Source organism: Acomys minous (genome assembly GCF_964271855.1).
Source record: "Acomys minous genome assembly, chromosome: 5".
NCBI lineage: Eukaryota > Metazoa > Chordata > Mammalia > Rodentia > Muridae > Acomys > Acomys minous.
In genome coordinates, this window is record NC_140494.1 from 110,221,275 (window position 1) to 110,242,863 (window position 21,589).

A 21,589-nucleotide genomic window follows, 5' to 3' on the forward strand; every position below is an offset into this window, starting at 1 on the left:
TTGAGCAGCTCACCTAACGCCCAAACCAAGGACCACAGACACAAACCCAACCATCAAAGTAGACCCTCATGTATATATATCACACTGTGCACTTAATTCAAAGTCACATAAAATGGAGACACAAATGCAATCAGAGAAATCCTTATAACAACTGGCTGTTGTAACAGCAAACATTAAGGCCCACAAACAGCAAGCAGGCTAGGCGAGAGTCTCAGATGTTCTAGAAAGCACATACATGGCAAGTTAAAATATGTTGTGTTTTTGGCTGTATTTGGGAATAGAAAAATGCTAAGCAGAGCAGACATGTGCTAACTAAGCAAGCAGCAGAGTTATTAGAAGAGGATCTGTATGGTATGGAAGCTATACAATATGAGAGCTATACCACAAGTGAGTTATATTGGAGCTATAACATATGGGAGCCATGCAGTATTGGAGTTATATCATAGGGAAGCTACACAGTATGAGAGCTATCCCATAGCAATCTATACAGTAGAGGAGCACATAGTAGAGGAACTCTGGCCACTAAGAAGAGGCCAGGATCCATGGACTTCTGTACCTGGGGCAAGTTCTTTCATCTTTCTGTGCAGTTTCCTCCATCATATAAAGGGGCAACATGACAATTATTCTTAGGAGAAGATGAGATGGAACTTGTTAATTGGCATAGAGAACTCTGTTGGGAAATGAGAAGTCTAGCCTGCATCTTCTAAAACACTGACTACTGTTAGCCTTGAAGCACAGAGGCCGCCCTCACGACCGTAAATACCACCACCATAAGGCAACAAGGGCACAGTAAAGTCAGCAGCTATGGACTTGAAGGTAGAGGCTCTCTGGCTCTGTCCCCTCTGGCCATTCTCCATAGAGTGAGCACAGTGACCTGCTATGCTGAAAAAAAAAAACAAAACCACCTATCCCAGAGAGGGCCTCACTTGGAGCAAGCACATTGTGTTACGGCCTTTAAACCTGGATACCATTCTCAGGAAAATGTGGTATTCTAATAGGAATCAGACAAAAGGCTCAGGCAGGTTAGCTCAAGCCTTGTGTTCTCAGGCCTGTGTTCTTTGCCACGACATGAGCACACTGTTGACATACTTAGGAGAAGAGATCAAAGCCCCAGGGCTCCTCAGTCCAGCAATCCCTGTCTCAACTATCGGCCACTTCCCATGAATTTAAGGGACTCCCTTTCTAAACTTTGACCTTGGAAGGATAGGTGCTTTCTGGTTCCTGATGGTGGTCTTTCCCAGAGGGCCAGAGGGGTATTGCAGCAACTCGTGAACTTCCTGCAGAAAAAAAAGAGTGAGAGAGAGAGGGGAAAGAAAGGAGGAAGGAAGGGAAGGTGAGAAAGAAGGAAAAAGAAAATTAACTTGTTTAAAACTCTTAAAATACTGTTCTGACAGCCTACCCAACTCTTCAAAACAATTCACACATAGTTCCCATTTAACATTCATAAAAGTATCCAGAATTGGTGTTATCACCCTAATTCCCAGAAAAAGAGATTTGAGCTGGAGGGATAGCTCAGGGTAAGACCCCCATCCTTATTACTAAGGCCCCAGGTTTAACTTCTAGACTTTACCTCCCCCTCTCCCCCCACCCCCGCAAAAGAAATATGTAAACTACTGTTTAAATAAGTTAGAAAAAGCTAGCGTTCTGTCCAACACCTGCTACTAACCCTGTCTCTGGTCATCACCCCAGCTCACCTACAGAGCACACAGTAAAAATGAAAATGTATATTGAGAGGAAATTCACAGGCCATAAAATTCACCCTGGAGGTATTAGTTCACTCTCAGGGTTTCAAAGTTATTACCAGTTCCAAAGAAGCAGCAATTAGCACCCACTTCACTTCCCTCTCACACCTTCCCTCAGGCCTGAGAACCTGGCCTGGCAACCATTTCCTGCTTCCTTATCTGCAGAGTTGCGTACTCTGGACATCTCACGGTAGGGAAATCATACAGCACACGGCCTTCTGTATCTAGCGCTTTCAAAGTATAGTGTACTCAAGCTTTCTCCTCTAGCAGTGCATGAATCCATGGTCCAGTCCTGCTTTTAAGTGACAGTTCACTGTAAAAATATACCACGTGTTGTTTATTTATTCAAAGTCAATTTGAAACTACTGGGGATAATCTTTCTTTCTTTCTTTTTGTTTTTGTTTTTGTTTTTGAAGACAGGGTTTCTCTGTGTAGCCTTAGTTTTCCTGGAACTTGCTCTGTAGACCAGGCTGGCCTTGAACTCACAGTGATCCTCCTGCCTCTGCCTCCCCAGTGCTAGGATTAAAGGCGTGTGCCACCACCCCCACCCACCTAGCTCACACACATTATTTCTATCAAGTATATAAGATTCATAAATATTTTCTCCAATAATGTGAACTATCTTTTCACTTTCCTTTATAGTGTCTTTCGAAAAACAAAATATTTTAGTTCTGATAAAATTCAATCTTTTTTGTTTTGTTTTGTTTTAATCTTTTCCTATTTTTGTCTTGGGCAGCCCATCTAAGGAGCTATTGTTCCAATGAAGGCCAGAAAGATTATACATTGTCTACAAGTTTCATAGCTTTACATTTAGATCCTTGGTTCATAAAGAGTTAATGTGTATATATGTCCCAACTTCATTCTTTTGCACATGGATATCCAGTTAGTAACAACATTTGTTGAAAACACTGTTCTTCCCCCTTGAGCCATTTTGTTCCCTTTGTTTAAACATTGGTTGGTCAAGGTTGGGAATACAACTCACTGTTACAAACGTGCATATGCAAACCCTGGGTGTGAGTCTAAGGACCAGAAAACACTAAATAAGTCATCTGCTCATAAACACGGGGGATGGCTTCTACTCCGCTGATCTACATAGCTGTGTGTAGGTGATTACTCTCCCGTCCCATCATAGATTTGCCTTAAGTTTTCACATCACTCAAACTGTTTTGTTTAGTTTTCCCAAGACCATCTTGGCTATTCTGGGTCCTTACAGTTTTTCCAGGATATAAATCCTGTGCTCCTCTCGTTCACTCTATTCAGGTGAGCAACCTTACAGTTCACTAACACTTCCCACAGACAGTTGAGATCTGTTGTCCAAGCTTAGTAGTTTTAAAATAAGTTATTATTAGGGGTTGTCTTAGTCAGGCTTCTATTGCTGTGAAGAGACACCATGACCGCGGCAACTCTTACAAAGGAAAACATCTAATTGGGGCTTGCTTACAGTTTCAGAGGTTTAGTCCACTTCCCTCTTGGCAGCACACAGGTGCTGGAGAGTAACTAAGAGTTCTACATCCAGATCTGCAGGCAGCAGGAAGAGAGAGACACTGGCCCTGCCTGGCTAGAGCATTTGAAACCTCAAAGCCCACCTCCAGTGACACACTTCCTCCAACAAGGCCACGCCTCCTAATCCCTGTCAAGGAGCACCACTCCCTAATGACCAAGCATTTAGATATATGCATCAAACACCACAGGAGCAGGTGGTTCTCTGTGAGCTCAAGGCCATCCAAGGCTATAAGTTCATTAATTAATAAATTTACTGTTAGAATTTTAACTGCAGAACTTCTATTTGGTTCTCTGTGTTTTAAAAACCATCTCTACCAGGCTGGAGAGATGGCTCAGAGGTTATGAGCACTGACTGCTCTTCCAGAGGCCCTGAGTTCAATTCCCAGCAACCACACAGTGGCTCACAACCTTCTATAATGTGATCTGATGCCCTCTTCTGGCCTGAAGGTGTACATGCTAGCAGAATACTGTATTCATAGTAAATAAATAAATACATTTTTTAAAAAAGAAAAGAAAAAAGCCAGTTGGGGTGGTGCACAGCTTTAATCCCAGCACTCGGGAGGCAGAGGAAGGTCTCACAAATCTCTGTGAGCTCAAGGCCAGTCTGCTCTACAAAGAGAGTTCCAGGACAGCCAGGGTTATTACAGAGAGAAACCTTGCCTTAAAAAAAAAAAAAAGAAACAAAGGAAGAAAGAAAGAAAAAAGAAAAAAAAGAAAAAACAACTCTGTCTCTTTATTGTTACTCTATATTTGGTCTTATGTCCCTTCAACTCTTTAGACATAATTCCTAATTATTTAAATATATTAATATATTATCTACCAAATTCAACAACTGGATTTCTTCAAGTACGCTTTCCGCTTACGGGTATTTTTTCCCTTTCTTAATAGACCATAGTTGGGTTTTTATGTGTATTGTAGTTTTGTTCATTTCTCCCCCCAGGGCCAAGAATCAAACTTAAGGCCTTGGGTATGTTACGCATGCGCTCTACCGCTGAGCGACACTCCCAGCCCCCATCTGGTAACTCTGCGCGGAAGAGTGAACATTCAAAACTATGCTGTGTCAACTCTTAAGTGCACGACTCCCTTCCCCTCCCTGCAGCTGTAGTAGGCTGCTGCTGTTTTGTTTCTGAGCTTCTTGAATTGAGTCTATGGTGCCCGGATTCTTTAGCATGCTTGGTGGTGAGAGGCCCCATTTAGTTAGCTTACTGGTCAGCTAATGAACGGACAGAAATTCTCTTTCAATGTTTTAAACAAGATTACTCCCAGGCTAGCGCGGAGCACTCTCCCACTCTCTACATCTGGGGCATGTCTTCTGTGGCCAGCTGCGCAGTTTTATGGCTCTACCTTAGCCTTTTCTTCCTGTTTGTGAAAGCCTCACGGGTGTCAAAGGTGAAAGAAGTTTCCCTGGCCCCTTCCTAGGCACACGTAGAGCCGTGTGCTCACGCAGCCTACCTACCCGGGAATTTGTTGGAGCATTCAATACTCTCTATGTATATCTTTTCCTTTTTTTTTTTTTTTTTTTTTTTTTTTTTTTAATTCAATCCCTTGGTCCCAAAAGGAATCACTGCCTCAAGACAGTATTCAAAAATCCCCAGGTGAGGTTTCGGTTTTCGCTGCATCCGTGGAGGGCCTGCCTTTGAGGGCTCAGGATCCGGCTGCAAGACCAGCCTGGGGCCATGACAGGTGAGATGGTGAGGAGTTACCCAAAGGCGTACAGCCATTTAAGTAGCAGAGGAGATTAGAACTCAGGTTTCCTGCCTCCCAAGATTATTAAAAATGAGTCTGCGGAAGCAAACTCCCAGTGACTTCTTGAAGCAGACCATCTGGCGACCAGTTGTGGTGAAGTTAAATTCTGGTGTGGATTATCTAGGTAGGGTCCTGGCCTGCCCTGATGGCTGCATGAATATAGCACTGGGGCAGACGGAAGAGGATGTACACGGAGAGCTGAAGAGCAGGGAAAGGATGTGCTCATCCGAGGAAACGATGTGCTGTATATACGTGCACAGCAGAGAAGGAGGCGAAGAACAGCAAGCAGTTCTATTCAAAGCTGGGTTTTGTTTTGTTTGTTTGTTTTTTTGAGAAAGGATTTCTCTGTGTAGCCTTGGCTGTCCTGGACTCCCTCTGTAGACCAGCCTGGCCTCGAACTCACAGAGATCCACCTGCCTCTGCTTCCATGAGTGCTGGATGATATATTTTATTATGAAGTGGTTTTTCATTCTCTCGTGACTTATTTGACCTATTTTCATAGTGGTTGGTGGTTTTGTTTTTGGTTTTGTTTTTGTTTTAATTGATATTGGAGTAAGACAGAGGCCTTACGTTACAGACTGAATCTTAAACTTTTCACATTTATCTTTCATTCTCTTTTACTTCTGTCTTTACAGAACGCTAAAAAAAAAAAATTAAAAAATTAAAAAAAAAATAGTGTCTCCAGGATTATTTTACCTAAGGTTCAAAAAAAAAAAATCCCCATTTTGACCAACACCCTATTAATAAGGTTGTTCATATAGAAAGTTCTGAATCTAGTCACAATAATTGTAAGGACCAAGAACGTAACTTTACAAGCAGATGCCAGAATTGTCACACAGACAATTCACCAGAGATGCGATTATTTTGGAAGACCCGTGCTCCGATTCTTCCATCAGTTACTAGTTTTCTGGTCTCCACACCGCCATAGTAACTTTGTCTATTTCTGTGGCCACCATGGAGCTGAAGTAAGAGAGTGGGTCCGGACAAGATAATATACCACTACAGTCCATTTTTACAATGACATCCAACTACTCTGTTTACTTAAATACGTTTCCCAGATTATCCCACAAAAAGACCAACAGAGCCAACTAACCAGAGCTCCTCCCCAGGGGCAGGGGAGGAGGTGCAGAGACTGAAGCTCCAACCAAGGACCATACATGGACTGGACCTAGGTCCTCTACACAGATGTAGCTGATGGGCAGCTCAGTCTTCATGTGGGTCCCCTAGTAAGGAGAGCAGGGGCTATGTCCGACATGGACTCTGTTGCCTGCTTTCGATCACTTCCCCAAATGTAACTTGATGTATTGGGATGGGTTGTGGGGGGCTCCCCTTTTCTGAGGAGTAGAAGAGGGGGCATGGGGGAAGAGGGAGGGCATGTGGGACCAGGTAGAGAGGAGGGAGAGGCCTATAATCAGGATGTAAAGTGAATAAATTAATTAATTAATTTAAAAAAAGAAAACCTTTGATTAATTTCTAAAGGTTTCTGAAAAGCAGGTCTGGAACTTATTGCTGATATTCTCACGGCTAATGCTGAGCAGATTTTTTTTTCAGAGGTCCTCAAGCCAAGACCTCATGTTTCTCTTAAAGGGACAGTTAAGCGTATAACTGTGACTCAAGACCTACAAATGCTTCTGCAGGTAAAGGGTACTTGCCACCAGGCTTGATGACCTGAGTTCAAGTCCCAGAACCCCGTGGAGGAAGGAAAGAAGTAATTTCCACAAGTTCTTCTCTGATCTACATGCATGCACACACACACACACACACACACACACAAATTAATTAACTAAACAGTTTAAAATTGTTGCCTTGTTTCAATAGTATTTTTGTTTCTTTTCTACCCACAAAGTAACCTACTTCTTCTCCTTCATCTCCTTCGGTGAATAAATTATGTTAGGAGTAGTGGGGATATTAAGAGTTATTTTCTAACTTAAAAATAGTTTTCCTGTGCTCTGGCTCTATGGAGGGAAGTTTCAGGAACAATGTGGACCTAAGTGTTTCCTTCCAAATAAACAAATAAAAGTACAGATGTTGAGTATGTGTCTCAATTCTTTCAAAAAGTCCTGGATCCAACCCCAGCACCTTATCAACTGGGAGTGATGGTGCACCCCAGGAATCTCCAAACTTGGGGTGCTGAAGCAGGAAGAAAAGAAATACAAAGTCCTAGGCTGCAGCGATGACTCAGTAGTTAAGAGTTCACACTGCCCTTACAACAAAAGACAGGAGGTCCGTGCTCAGAACCCATGTCACAACTGCCTATAACTCCAGGTCCAGGAGATCTGACACGTCTGGCCTTCCAGGGCAACTGCGGCCTATCTCTCTCTCTCCCTCCCTCTCTCTCTTTCTCTTTCTCTCTCTCTCTCTCTCTCTCTCTCTCTCTCTCTCTCTCTCTCCCCCCCCCTTTCTCTCTCTCCAAATACATATGCATGCACACACAAGCACGATCACACACACACAAATATGGAATTAAAAATAAAATAAATCTTGGGTATGGTCCTACACACCTTTAATCCCAGCACTCAGGAGGCAGAGGCAGATAGATCTCTGAGAGTTAGAGGGCAGTGTGGGCTACATGGCAAGTTTCAGGCCAGCCACAGCTACATAGTAAGAACCTCTCTCAAAAAATAAATAAAACAAATAAATATATATTTTTAAGATATCCAAGGCCATCCTCATGTACAGAGGACTCAAGGCAAGCCTAGAATGCATAAGACCCTCTGTCTTAAATAAATAAATAAATAAATAAATAAATGAGTAGGGCCGGAAGGAGTAGCCTCTGTGACAAAAGACATCTGCCACTAAACAGCCTGAGTTCAATTGTAATGGCCCATATAATGGAAGGAAAGAAATGACTCCTGAAAGTTGTTCTCTGACCTCCCCCGACACACTATCTCCTATCTCCTCAGCCGCCACACAAAGTCAACAAATGTAATTTAAACATAAGTAAATAAATACCCAGCCATTCCAGCTCTAGGCTAGTCTTGAGGTGCTGTGGAAATTGGAGGAGATAACGAGGAAACCCATGCCCAAGTTTCTGCAGAGGAAAAGCAGGGCTTCCAAACAGACCACCTACGTGTAATTACTCAACGGTGGACTTCCACTTTCTGGCCTTTACCACTTCTCGCCAGCCTTTTCCACTTCTTCAGATTATCAGGCGCTGAGCTGAGGGACATGTGAAATAATTTGCCAGCCTTCTTGAGCAAAACTGGAATTGGTAAAGTTGTGTTGGTGACACAAAAGTGGAGGTTGGTGATTCATTCAGGTGATGTCTTGGGCCAAATTCCAGAAGGCAGTATTTTCAGGAGGGAGGAAGGGAGGGAGGGAGAGAAGGTAATTTGCATGCATGACCTCACCCAGAAGCCCCAGCCCCCGAGCATATAAACTGGAGAGTCTGCACTCCTAAGTCAGTCAGTCTTTCTGCTGCCTGGCCCAGCAACCCAAACAGACAGGACCATGGCTGTGCTCCATTCCTTACTCCCACACCTGGGGCTGTTCCTGTGCCTAGCTCTGTACTTTTCTCCTGCCTTCTCTGCAAGTAATAATGACTCCTGTGTGATCTTTGATAAAGTCTCCGCCTCCGACAACTTGGAAATCAGCACTAAGGCTAACGTCTCTGATGGGAACACAACCTATACAGGTGAGTCAAAGCCATTCACTCTGCCGTCCTTTGTTCTCTGAGGAGCGACCGGTTAACCAGACTCTCAGGACAGAGGCCTCCTTCGCTGCTCTCAGTGTGTGTGTGTGTGTGTGTGTGTGTGTGTGTGTGTATAAAAGATGGGAAATGAGGAGCGGTGATGACTATGTGAAAGAGCAGATTGGAAGGACAATTTCTGTATCCTGAATCACGGTAACTGAATCACGGGTGCTATAAAACCCAAGTGCTCAAATTAATAAGCGCCAGCCAGAGTGCACCTGGGCAGATATGGGCTGCATTAAATGGGCACTGTGTTATTTTGAGGGACTTCATTGCAGTCTACAGTCTTTTCGCATCCACTTGACAAAATGACTGTGCCCCACAGGACACCAGGAAGGATGATTTGCGTTTTGTGTATGAGGAAAGCCATGTGAGCTAGAGGAAAACATCTGTAGTCTTCCCCTCCCCCCTCCTGCCCCACCCCTTCATCTGTGAGAAGCCTGGAGCCTGGAGGTGCTAACAGACTTGCTGGGGACCCACCGCCAGGAAGTGGCAGAGGCTCTGGGAACCTCAGTTGTTCAACCCTAATCTAATGTTTCTGGAAAGCAGTTTATAACTTTCCCTGTTGGGATTCAACAAACCTACAAGTTAAAAAATATGCTTTCTAGCTGGACATGGCAAGGCACGCCTGTAGTCCCAGCACTCAGAAAGGCAGAGGCAGGCGGATCTCTGTGAGTTCGAGACCAGCCTGGTCTACAAAGCGAGTCCAGGACAGCCAGGGCTGCACAGAGAAACCCTGTTTGAAGGGTGGGGGTGGGGTGAGGGAATGCTTTCTAATTAGTCAAGGAATATGCTTTCTATATAGCTTTATTCTTTTATTTTTTTTAATCTTCAATTGATTTTTTTTATAGTGTGCATTCTTTTGTATATGTGTGTATTCATGTGGAGTCGGAAGACAACTTTGTGGAGGTTTTCTCTCCTTCCACTATTCTGTGGGTTCTGGGGCTTGAACTCAGGTCACCAGGTTTTGATAGCAAGTGCCTTTACCCACTGAGCCCTCTCAGTTGCCACCTACCATACACACACACACACCCCTAGTTTAATTACAGTAGCAACATTGTCTTTGGCATTTCACAGAGGAGAACGTTTAGTCCTCATTCCGACCCCGTAGGCAGACCTGTTGCTATCCCCATTTAGTAGATGGGAAGCCAGACAGACCCTGAGTGACTTGCTCCAGTCACAGAGCTGCCAAAACGGCGGGACTAGACGTCAGTCCACATTATAATGCTAGCACAGCTTGCTATGTGCTGGGCTTTGCTCCAGGGGAAAAATACTAGTATTGACCTCCATGTTACAGCTTATAGAAGCCAAAAACTTACCCGAGGTCAATAGGATGTAACCAAACTAATGTTTGAGCCTCAGCACTGCCTTCTTACTTCCTCTGTCGTCACCCTTCCCCTCTTAAAAGTCTAAGCAAACTTTGCAGAGATCACCATGGTAACAGCAGTAGTCTGCAGAGCCCCAGCCTCACAGGTGAATCACCACGCCATGCCTTCCCACACCCGCCCTGCTTGTCTCTCTACTGTTTCCTGGGGGCTGTCACTAAGCAAGCGCTCCTGCTGTAACAGACCTAGGGGGCCCACTCCCTTGAGAAGTGGGGCTTTTCATGCCAGAGCAGGGAAGATAAGTCGGTAATTCAAGATGAATACCAGGTGAGTATGTGTGTGACTCCATTACTGCAAGAGCGAGTCCAGGCCTCTGATGAAAGATGGCACGACAGGAGACAGAAAGAGAAGCGAAGTGGGGCAAGATAAGATGAAGACCTGGGAGTCTTTCCGAAGGGAGGGAGGCAGGAAGCAGGAAACACAGACCATGAGGAGAGGGAGGAGGGGGAGGGCACCCACAGCAGTTCCAGTAGCCTCGGGAAAGAGAAGTCAGCTTCCCTGCCTGTGCTTTCCTCCTTATCAGATTCCATTTCAAACCAAAACGCATTTGAGGTAAATCTGACTCATACTTTAAATTGAGGGCCAAAAACCCTCTGTCAATGAGAGTGAGAAGAGCCGAGTGCCACACCTACAGTTACAAAGAAGGCCTTATAAATACCTTTGTAGAGCTCGCCGGGGCGGGGACTCAGGTCTTCTGGAGACCCTGCGGCAGCCACCATTCCTTGCTTTGGTTTGAAATCCTTTTCCATTTCAGCCTTGTGTCAACACTGGTAAGCAATGTATAAATGGCTTGGCAGACCTGAGAGGCAGCTACAGCTTAGCCAGTGTCTCAGAGCACCTTCCAGACCTGTTATTGAGAGAAGCCTTTAATATTTACACTGAGACAGTGCTCGGTCAGCCTCTGCCCTGTTTGTTGGTCACTTCTATGGACATGAAGGATGTAATTTTCTACTTCCTGAACTTTCCAGCTTCAAGGACATTGAACTCCATTGGATAAAGGTTTTTGGGTTGTTTTTTTTTTTTTTTTTTGGTTTTTTTTTTTTTTTTTTTTTTTTTAGAGCTAGAGACAGAACTCCAGGCTTTGAACATTATAGATTAGTGCTCTACTACTAAGCTACACTCCATCCCAGCCCCATGCCCGGCTTTAGAATCAATCAAAACTACTTGCTTAGTGACCAACACTGGACTGCCCAGATGCTGGCCTACGAAGCTCTAAAATATAATTAAGTATTCAATTCTATAGAAAGGGTGTGAAATGTTTCAGTATGAGGGGGAAGAGATGTGAGTGAGATCTGGGTGTGAAAGTGGGGGTGGGATGAATGAAAGCAAAGGAGGAGAGCTCCAAACAGGCACCCAGACATGAACAAACACCGGGCGCAGGTGTGGGAAAGATATGACCAGCTGCATTTGCAGAACAGCTGGGAGTGGGGGAGGTGGGAAACAGCTGCTGACCTGAAAGTAGAAGGCAGACGCAGACAGAGGGAGGCTGGGTTCCTGGAGTCCTGAGATATGTGCTGGCTCTAATCTTTGATGGGGAAGAGACGGGAGTGTGAAAGCAGAAATGTTTATATTCTCTCCATGGGCAGGCACACAGCCCACTTGACAGGTTATATGAGGAAGTCTGGTCTGACCACGGGCATGTTGCAAGGCATCCTGAGGGAGACTGAAGCCACTGATCCAGAGAATGCAAGTGCTTAGGAAAGAAGAAAGGACAGCTAAGCCCACAGTGAAAGGGGGAAAGCAGAAAAAGGACCAGTCAGGAAAACACCATTGGAGAGCTGAGGGGATGGCTGACCGGCTATCTAAAAGACTCACCATTGTGCATCACCTTCCGGCACACGATGATGCAAAAATGTAGGGCAAAAGTCAGCTCCTCTGAGTGAGTCAGGACATATGGGACTTGGGTCAGCTTCTTAGCAAAGCAAACTGGGGCAAGGAAACGCAACGTGCTTAAACTAGTAATAGCAATCACAATTTTTCCAACATGATCCACATGTTAGCGTTTTCTCTTTTAATCCAATCAGGAGTCTTTACTGATAGGTAGCATCAACCCAGACGATGAGGGGTAATGTCATTCCCCAGACCCGGAGTTATGGCCAGCACAAAGTGGGAACTTCAAAAAAAAAATGTGTAGAGGTCAGTGATTGAGTAAATAAAGAGTACGAGCTAATTGGCAATGACGCTACAATATATAAATGCAGGTTTATTGGAAGCAGAACAGGAGGGGAAAAGGAAGGGGGAGCGCATGCTGGGGGTCGGGTGGAGAGGGAAGGGAAGGAGAGAGGGTAGGGAGGTTAGGGAAAAGGGGGGGGAGGACCTGGAACCAAAATGTCTGGTTTATATAGTGAATCTCTGGGAGAAGGGAAGCCCCGCCCCTAGGTAGAAGGCAGGCCATGGCAGCCACGCCCTGCAGCAGGACCTAACGGTCAGGGAATGTAGCTTAATTAGCCAGAGTGCTTGTCCAGCACACACCAAGTTCTGGGTTCAGTTTTCTGCATTTCATAAACCAGGCATGGCGGTACACATGTGGAATGTCTGCACACGAGACAGAGAATCAGGAGAACCGGGGGTTCGAGGTCACCCTCAGCTACATTTGAGTCCAGTTTAGGATAAGATCCTATTTCAAAACACACAAATTGGGCACAGTGGTCACTGAGCAAGAAGCCAGAGCTGGAGGGGACCTGTCCGCTCCTGAGTAGTATAGCCAGGATACAGACCCGGACAGTCTGACTGTTACGGTGCATGATGCCCTCGCTTTGCCATGTGAACAAGTCTTAGAAGGAGTTTCAGAGATCTGAGGTGCCCCAATATTGAGGAATTTACTCATGCAGGTTCTCCTAAGGGAAAGAAGAAGAAAGAAAAAAAAACAGAGAGTGAAATATCCTCATATTAAAATTAACAAAATGTCAGCAAAGTCCCCTGTAAATGCAGGCAGGCTGGGTCACGTGGGAAGACAGACTATGCCCCAAGTTGGTAATTTGGTGTCTGGATTAGGACTCTGTAGCTCACACCTCATCACCATCCTCACCTTCAAAACCCAAGAGGCCAAGAGCATCAGTAATTCTGGGTCAGGAGCAGGGTTTTGCTTTTACTTAGCAACAATACTCCCTGTATACCTGGAGCACTTCCTAGGAGACCTCCTAACTCTCTCAGGGGTCCCTACCTTTGAGGAGAGGTTAAGCCACTCACTCTTAGGATCTGTCCCCGCGTAGGAAAACCAGGACCAGAGGATGGTCGGACTCATATCCACTTTCCACTGTGGTGTACCTGGGGGGGGGGGGGGGAGGCGTGAGGAGGAATATTAAATTTGCCGTAGCCCAGGCTGGTTTTAAGCTTCTCTGTAGCTGAGGAGGACACGGAACTCATGGTCCTCCATTCCTCACCTCCAAGCACTGGAATTCCAGGCATGTGCTACACTGGGCTCCCTGTTAGTATCTTCGTACTGTCTTCCAGGCCCTTCTTCGGGTGTTTTGCTTTGTTTAACAGAAACGTGGCACTTTGCTCCCCCTGTGCTCTTACTTCATTCTGGTCTCACTCGGCTCAGCTAACAGCTTCTCATGCTCCCCTCCTAGTGAAGGTCCCTGTGAGCGACTCAGTCAGCGCCATCATCCTGAAAGCAGTGAAACAGAACAACGACTCAGTGGGCACCTGGAGTGGAGATTTCGAGAAATGCAACGACACCAGTGTCTATCGCTTGACATCCTCAGGCAGCTCAGAGTTCAAGACGACGTTGCAACTTCCCAATTCCGAGGACGTGACTAAAGTCAACCTGCAGTAAGATCTCATTTCACTTGGGGCTGGACTGCGGGTGCGAGTGGAAAAGCACTTCTTGTCTACCTCGGCTTCCTTTGTGGTACCTTTCATGCACACACACACTCACACACACACACACACACACACACACACACACTCACACACCCCAGTGCACAGTGCTCTGCATAATCAGGAAGACTATACTGTTTCTCTTTCTAGTTCTCTGTATTCAAACTGGAGAATTTTTTTTTTCTTTGCTCCTATTCACCCCCACTTTTTCTTGTTCCCCGTCTCCTTCAGTTACCTACCTTCCTGCAAATATTCCCCCTTCTACTTTCATGCGTGTGTGTGTGTGTGTGTGTGTGTGTGTGTGTGTGTGTGTGTATAATATGTAAATCTAGTGGATAATCATTTGTAAAACATACACTCACTTGGGAAATGGGTAGCTATGAGACAGCTGAGTAATGACACTAGTGTCTTCCTGTCCTAAAAAAACAGATGCCCTGAGGTTCTAAGAAAAGGTCACCTAGAGGCTAGCAATACACTTTCACAAATGTCTCTCACTTGGAGGACCTGGCATTGACTTTAGAAACCAATTGTTGTGAAGAACTTATGCTCCTGAAGGGGCAACCCTGACGAGTAGGCTGTGCCCACTGTCGGCATCCTTGTCTATCTGGAAGCTGGTGATGCTGCCAACCTATTCCTCCCTCTCTTGCCACACTCTGGACCTAGCTGGGCCTCATCACTTTTGGAGGAGGAACGCTTATGCCCATAGAGGGATGAATGAAAGCAGAATCCAAAGGGAGCTACTACTATCAACCCTACCACAGCAACAGTTGCTTAGAAACCAGCCAGATCTACTTAGAGTAAGGACCCTGACCACACCGTGCACCAGCAGGTACAGTCAACAGTGACAAAGCAGAGACAGCCTCAGGAGAAACAGCAAAATCTCGCTGACAGTGCGGGCTGCATCCTCACTTGTACACTGTGAGACAGTAGTCTTTCTGTTTGTTCGTGCGTACACTCACGGCCTTGATCAGCAAAGCTGACCCAAGGAGAGAGGACACAAGAAACCCGACCAGAGGGGACACTAAGCTAAGTAGGGCACAAAAGGATGTCAAAGATCTTGGCCCATGGGCTTTACAGTGAGTTTGGGGAGCACTGGGTGAAATGCTTCCTCTGCTCTCCCTGAGCATGTAGATTCAGAACTGTTACACACTCCCCAGCCTTCCTCTACTCCGTCACACACATCACAACTGTAAGTGTGATCTCCACAGCCCCTTTGATGAGCTCCTAGCAGCCGCAGCCACTGTCTCCACCGTGAGTTTGCACCAGCTTTCCACAAAATGCAGACTCCAGGCTCACACATCCCCCAGACTCTACCTCATTGCCTATACATCCCACAACCATAACTGACTCCTTAACTAGTTATCTGGCTAGTCACCAAAATGTGTCTCCGGAGACGCTATAAATGCCACGGGCGTGAAAGCCATGACAGTTAGGTTCACTGCTGTCTGCTCACACCAGGCACCGTGTGTCCGTGTGCATGTAGACTGTGTCCTTTCATTAGTGACTCACTGGATGTATAGACAAAGGGGCCAATATTCCCATGGACCCATTGGTTTAATAACATCAGAAGCATCTCTGAGGATAACCGAATGAATATTAAACACCTCCAATAATACGATAAGCATCATTCGCAATAGTACCCGCCCTCCAGGAGCCAACCCTGTAGAGGGTAGAGAAGCTCACTGCAGTTCAGTGTAACAAAAGGTGTGAGATCTGTCCAGGTTAACAATAAGGGAGACCATTGAGTTTCTGAACAGATGTGCCCAGGAAAGTTATTACAGACAGAGACACCCACCTGAACAAGAGCCAGCACTGTGGGAGCTCCTAATGATGAAGCTGGTGGGGGTGGGAGGCCTGTTTGGAGTTAAGACCCCGGAGGAGTTCAGTCAAGTCAATACAAACAGGTCAGCGTTTAATGGTCTGCTTATTGTGCCATATAAAAAAAATAAGCTCAAAGGAGATTGACAGGATGGGGTGATGCCGAAAAGCAAAGATGGAACCTATAAGCTGCACGGACAAGATCCTCACCATTTCTCTCACCGATTTGTTCCCTAGAGTCTTCGTCGTCGTCAACCGCACAGCTGCAATGGTATCTGTGAGACTGAATCAGTCAAGTAAGTTCTGTTGTGAAACCTTTGTGTATCTGGCAGTAAACTCGGGCAGTCTGGAAAGTGATTTTACCCAGCTACCGGTTGATTGAGTTCCCCCACCCTCCTGGAACCTGTGTGAGACTTCCCCCATCCTCCTGTTTTATGCTGTGTGGAAGACAAAAGCCCTCTCAACGATTTGTGCAAGTTCTCAGAAATCCCTGCGGTCACGTGCGGCTCCAAACCCCTGCTTCCCCAGGGGCTGTGTCTGTTCAGTGCTACACAGGCATCAGCATGAGAAAGCAGCACTACTCTGTTTCCACACACAACCTGAAACCCCACTCACACAAGGCCTTTCACATGGTCAATTTTAACCAATGAATCTTAAGGGAATTTCTTGGGCGGGAGGAGGGTGTCACTAGCTATACAAAAAGAGTTGGTATCACAGAAATATTAATAACGTCGTCAGTTCTTGTTAGCGCTTTCTGTTTTTGGAAGGTAGATTGAATCTAGCACCTTGGACAAGCTAAAAGAGTACATTATCCCTAAGCTGCATCCTGACCCCTTCTCTGTGTGTGTGTGTGTGCGTGTGTGTGCGTGTGTGTGTGTGTGTGTGTGTGTGTGTGTGTGTGTGTGCGCGCGCGCGCGTGTGCATATGTGGTCAATCTCACCTCATTTTATGAGACGGGGTTTCTCATTGGCCTGAGACTCAGTGATTTCAGGGATCGATATTCTTGGCTTTCCTGGTGCTATGATTACAAGCCTGTGCCATCACACCTAGAATGTTTGTGTGGGTTTAGGCAGAACAGACTCAGGGCCTCATGCTTGTGCAAAAGAGTTTTCCTGACTAAGCCAGCCCCAAAGCCCTTTCATGAGTTCCTAACAGCCTCAGCCTCGGGCACAACCACTGGTTGTCCAAAGGGTACTGGCTCGGGCTCACACTTTGCCACCAGCTGTCCGGAGGGTACTGGCCCGGGCTCACACTTTGCCACCAGCTGTCCGGAGGGTACTGGCCCGGGCTCACACTTTGCCCAGCTCTTTCTCTCTACTCTCTTTCTTATCTCCTTGTAAGATGTCAAAGCATTCAAAACTGAAGTTCAGAAAGGATAGCGAACTTGCCTAAGAACATGGAGAAAGGCCGTAGCAGAGCGAGGGCTCCGATTCTACGTCTTATCCATGCTTCTACTTTCCCTAGACTTACGTCAAAACTAAAGCGATCGTTTTAAGGCCAGTTTTATTGTAAGATTTAGCCAAGAGCATTGTGAGGCCATGAATGCAAATCTTCAGTATGGAGAGATAGAGAGAAGGTGGGGGATGGGGGGAGAGAACAGGCTTCCTCATGTGCTGAAAGACAGGCAGCATGCTGTGAGTTTTCTGCAAGTCATTTACTACAAAATTCACATAATTATTTCCAACAGCAAATTTTAAAGTGTGTATGCCTAATCAAACTATTACACGAGACACTCTGAACTGTTCCCAAGATGGTTTTCCCCTCTGTGAGGTTATTTTCTTCCTCAAGGACAATTTTGAGAAAGATACTTGCAGAAATGCTGCTAATAGTGGGGGAAATGTTTCTCTCTAATCAGTTTAAAAATCAGGGAACAAGAGGTTGGGGATTTAGCTCAGTGGTAGAGCACTTGCCTAGCAAGCACAAGGCCCTGGGTTCAGTCCTCAACTCTGGCATGGGGGGGGGGGGCAGGGAAGGGAGAATCAGGGAACAGGCCTATGTGCACCTATGTTCCCAGCAATTAGGAGGCCAAGGCCAGAAGATCCCAATTTGAAGGCCAGCATGGGCTACACAGAGAAAGACTCTTGTCTCAAACAAAACAAAAGAATAAAAGGAAGAGGAAAGCGTGGCTGTAATCTGCTCTCTAACTGCATGGAATGCCAGAGAAACACTTGTCCTGGAGAGATGCTGGAGAGAGCAGATATTGTCTCCACCACGGGGGTTTCCTCCAGGCAGGCAGAAGGAAGCCTGGGCCAGTAACAATTTCCTTCTTCCTCTTGTAACCAAGTATTAAAGGGGAAGAAAATGAGTGAGTGAATATATGAGTGTGTGTGTGTGTGTGTGTGTGTGTGTGTGTGTGTGTGTGTGGTGTGTTAAGAGTGTCATATAATAGTTTGGTTAGGCATACACACTTTAAAATTTGCTGTTGGAAATAATTATTCCATCTGTGAATTTTGTAGTTGCCCTCCCAAAGGACCCAGGTTCAATTCCCAGCACCCACATGGCCCTCACAACTATCTGTAACTCCAGTCCCAGGCAATCTGATGCCCTCTTCTAGCCTCTGAGGGCACTGCATGTATGTGGTGCATGTACACACATACATACATACATGCAGGCAACACATCTATATACATTTTTTAAATTAATAAGCAAAATAAAATGAAGGAACAAAGATCATGTAGACTTTAAGGACAGAGGCTTAGTTACTTTCATTGCTTAACAATCTGAACCTTCTAGCTGCCTACAGCTCCCTCCCCCCAGGTGGCCCTGGAGAAGTGTTGACTGATGTGTGCTCATGGTCTCTGGCTTTTCTGCCTTAAAAAAAAAAAAACACATTATTATTGTGTGCGTATGCAAGCAACTTTTCTGTGAAGGTCAGAGATCAGTTTTCGTCTTTCACCTCTGTGTGAGACTGAATTCAATGATAAGTGCTTTCACTAGCTGAACCATCTTGCCAGCCTTTAGCCTCTTTCTCTAATGCCAACCACCTCTATACAAAAGTAAAATTGTTTGTTGTTTGTTTGTTTGCTTGTTTGTTTGTCCTCTAGCTCCTGTAATCTTGACCCCCACCCCACCTACGATTTCTGAGACCAGCCAGACCACAGCCAAGACCACAGCCAAGACCACAGCCATGACCACAGCCATGACCACAGCCAAGACCATAGCCAAGACCATAGCCAAGACCACAGCCAAGACCACAGCCAAGACCATAGACAAGACCACAGCCAATGGCACAGCCATGACCACAGCCAATGCCACAGCCATGACCACTGTCAAGACCACACCCATGGTCACAGGCAATGCCACAGTTAAGACCACTGCAAAGACCACACCTATGGCCACAACCAAAAGCCTGGCTATCAACATTCTCGCCAGCCCCCTCACAGGTGCCCTCCACATCCTGCTTGTTTTTCTCATCAGTAAACTCCTCTTCTAAAGGAAACTGAGGAAGCAAATCTCCAAGTTCCCAAACTCATTCCAGGCTAGTGCTTAAACACGTATGAATGAAGGCTTTATGTTCTCAGTGTGCAACGTCACCACCTCCGACTGTAGACCTGTGACACTCACTGGTGCATTTGAAGGACACAAATGTTTTTCTGGACCTTTCAGGAAACAAATCCTGTTTTTTTGTAACTGCTTAGACCACCCTACTTGTGACCTGGAGTTCTGACTCTCAGGTTAACATGTTGACAGTCAATCTGAACTTGTGGTTCTTGCCAAAGGATTCCCATGAGCCTCCTGGGTTTCAGGGTGGGGAAGGAATATCCTTCTTTACTTTCAGGCTGACTTCAGATTTCTGGCCAAACCTACTCAGGTTACAAAGAACTTCTGTGACTTATGTGACTGAAGGAAAAAAAGAGAAATGAGTGATAATCCTGTGGCTGCTAGCAGATTCCCATTGTGCCCAGACCAGTAGGTTTTGAAGAGTGAAAGCATATGAAAACTATGCCTGAAAAGCCAATGTCAGGACACATGACTTTTTTTTTTCCTAAATCAAATAAATGATACATTGAACAAGAATAATGAATGTGCTAAATTGAAAGTAAGCCTTGGGCATGGAGGGATGGCTCAGAGGTTAAGAGACTGTCTGCTCTTTCGAAGGGCCTGAGTTCAATTCCCAGCAACCACTTTGGTGGCTCACAACCATCTATAATGCGATCTGGTGCCTTCTTCTAGTGTACAGGAGTACATGCAAGAAGAATACTGCATATATAATGATAAATAAATATTTTTAAAAAAAGAAAGTAAGCCTTAATGAGTGATTAAAAACACAGTGTTATCTAACTTGATGTTTTTAAAATATGAATGAAGTATGTCTATTTCCAAGAACAGATACAAGGTTAATTTATCTCAATTTGTTTTCCAGTCAAAGCTGGTTATTTCTTCCTAGCTGATAATTTCACTAACAAATGGGCAAAAACAAAACAAACAAACAAAAACCAAAAAACAAAAACAAAAAACAAACAAACAAAACAAAAACAAGAACAAAACCCCAAAACCCTTGTAATACATATAGTACAATGTAAAAAAAAAAAAAAAGTTACTTCTAGCAATAAGCCTGTAATAAAGAAATAAAGTTTTCCTTTAATAATTAATTTCGCACACCATCCAGGACCACCTTCCCAGGGGTGGCACTGCCCACACCAATCAAGAAAATGTTCCAAGGATGTGTAGACATCAGGCCAGTCTGATGGAGGAATCTCTTCACTTTAAGCTCTCTCTTCCCAGATGACCCTGGCCTGTGGCAGGTTGATATAAAACTAACCACCACACAATGTGAAGAAAGTCCCTCATAACAGTGTTCTCCTCTGTGTGCTGACTCTGTAGCTGCTTTCACGTGTGCTACATGCGCCAGTCTCACAAAACTGTGCCATCCTGAAAGTTTTCCAGTCACTCTATACATTCTTAAAGATAAGACGGAGGGGTGAGAGAACGTGGGAAACCAGCCCTAAGCACAGCGCTGGGCACGGCAGCCTCCCCCCAACCCCAGCCCTCAGCAGGCAGCGAGGAGAGGGTAAATTTGGGCACAATCTGGTCAGAAAAGAGGGAGCCAGGAAAGGACTAAGAAGCCACAGAGATGGTGAGAGGCAGAGTAGGAACACAGATCTGCTCCAAACGCTTGCTTTCCCACATAACCACAAGGTTCTGAGCTGGCCCTGCCCTTTAACGGGCTAAAATAGGAGCCGCCATGCTTCAGTGGGTGTGAAATGATGAAAGTGCAAAAGTGCCTTTCATGGCAGAAACAGCAACCACAGAGGCAACAGGAGGCCAGATCACGATGTGTCTCAGCGAAGGCCTCTCTCTTTTTTCTTACTTTTTCTTTTTTAATTTTAATTAATTAATTAATTATTTTTGAGACAGGCTTTCTCTGCCTGTGTAGCTCTGGCTGTCCTGAACTCGCTTTGTAGACCAGGCTGGCCTGGAACTCACAGAGATCCACCTGCCTCTGCCTCCTGGATTGCTGGGATTAAAGGTGAGCGCCCCACGCCGAGCTTCCGTGTATGCCTTTGCGTTTCCTGAAGTTTGCTGTTTTCTGAATAGAGACAGACACTCATGTCTTCTTGGTTATTTTCCACCCATATTTCTTTGTTCTTTCTGCTTCCTCTTCTCCTTTCCTTCTGAAACTCCAGCTGTATATATGCCAGTGCATTGTATCCCACAGACCGTTTTTCCCCCTTCGTTTTTTTTTTTTCTTCCTCCTCCTCAAACTAGATCATTTCAACTGATCTGTCTTCAAGTTCACCAATTATCCTGCCTCTTCAAGTCTTCCAGTTAAACCTCAATTTTTTTAATTTTACCTGTTACATTTTTCAGCTCCAATGTTTCTATTTGGCTTGTTGATATAATTTCTCTTTGCTCACCAGCATTCTCTGTTCAGAAATAAT

At 45.3% G+C, this 21,589-nt stretch overlaps 1 protein-coding gene and 2 long non-coding RNA genes across 3 annotated transcripts; 1 reads left to right on the plus strand and 2 right to left on the minus strand.

Annotated features, from left to right (window-relative positions):
- Positions 1-249: 249 nt before the first annotated feature.
- On the minus strand, positions 250-11,756 carry LOC311597318. The gene is made up of 2 exons (XR_014779186.1): positions 10,726-11,756; positions 250-1,277 (listed from the first exon to the last, which is right to left on the minus strand). It is a non-coding gene; the product is annotated as an uncharacterized lncRNA (long non-coding RNA).
- On the plus strand, positions 8,380-19,948 carry PLET1 (placenta expressed transcript 1). Its single transcript, XM_084781567.1, has 4 exons — positions 8,380-8,625; positions 13,640-13,841; positions 15,945-16,003; positions 18,752-19,948. The coding sequence occupies exons 1-4, from the start codon at positions 8,442-8,444 to the stop codon at positions 19,138-19,140; spliced, it is 834 nt and encodes a 277-aa protein (XP_084637693.1). The 5' UTR covers positions 8,380-8,441; the 3' UTR covers positions 19,141-19,948.
- LOC311597316 lies at positions 12,245-13,632 on the minus strand. The gene is made up of 2 exons (XR_014779184.1): positions 13,451-13,632; positions 12,245-12,904 (listed from the first exon to the last, which is right to left on the minus strand). It is a non-coding gene; the product is annotated as an uncharacterized lncRNA (long non-coding RNA).
- Positions 19,949-21,589: the final 1,641 nt, after the last annotated feature.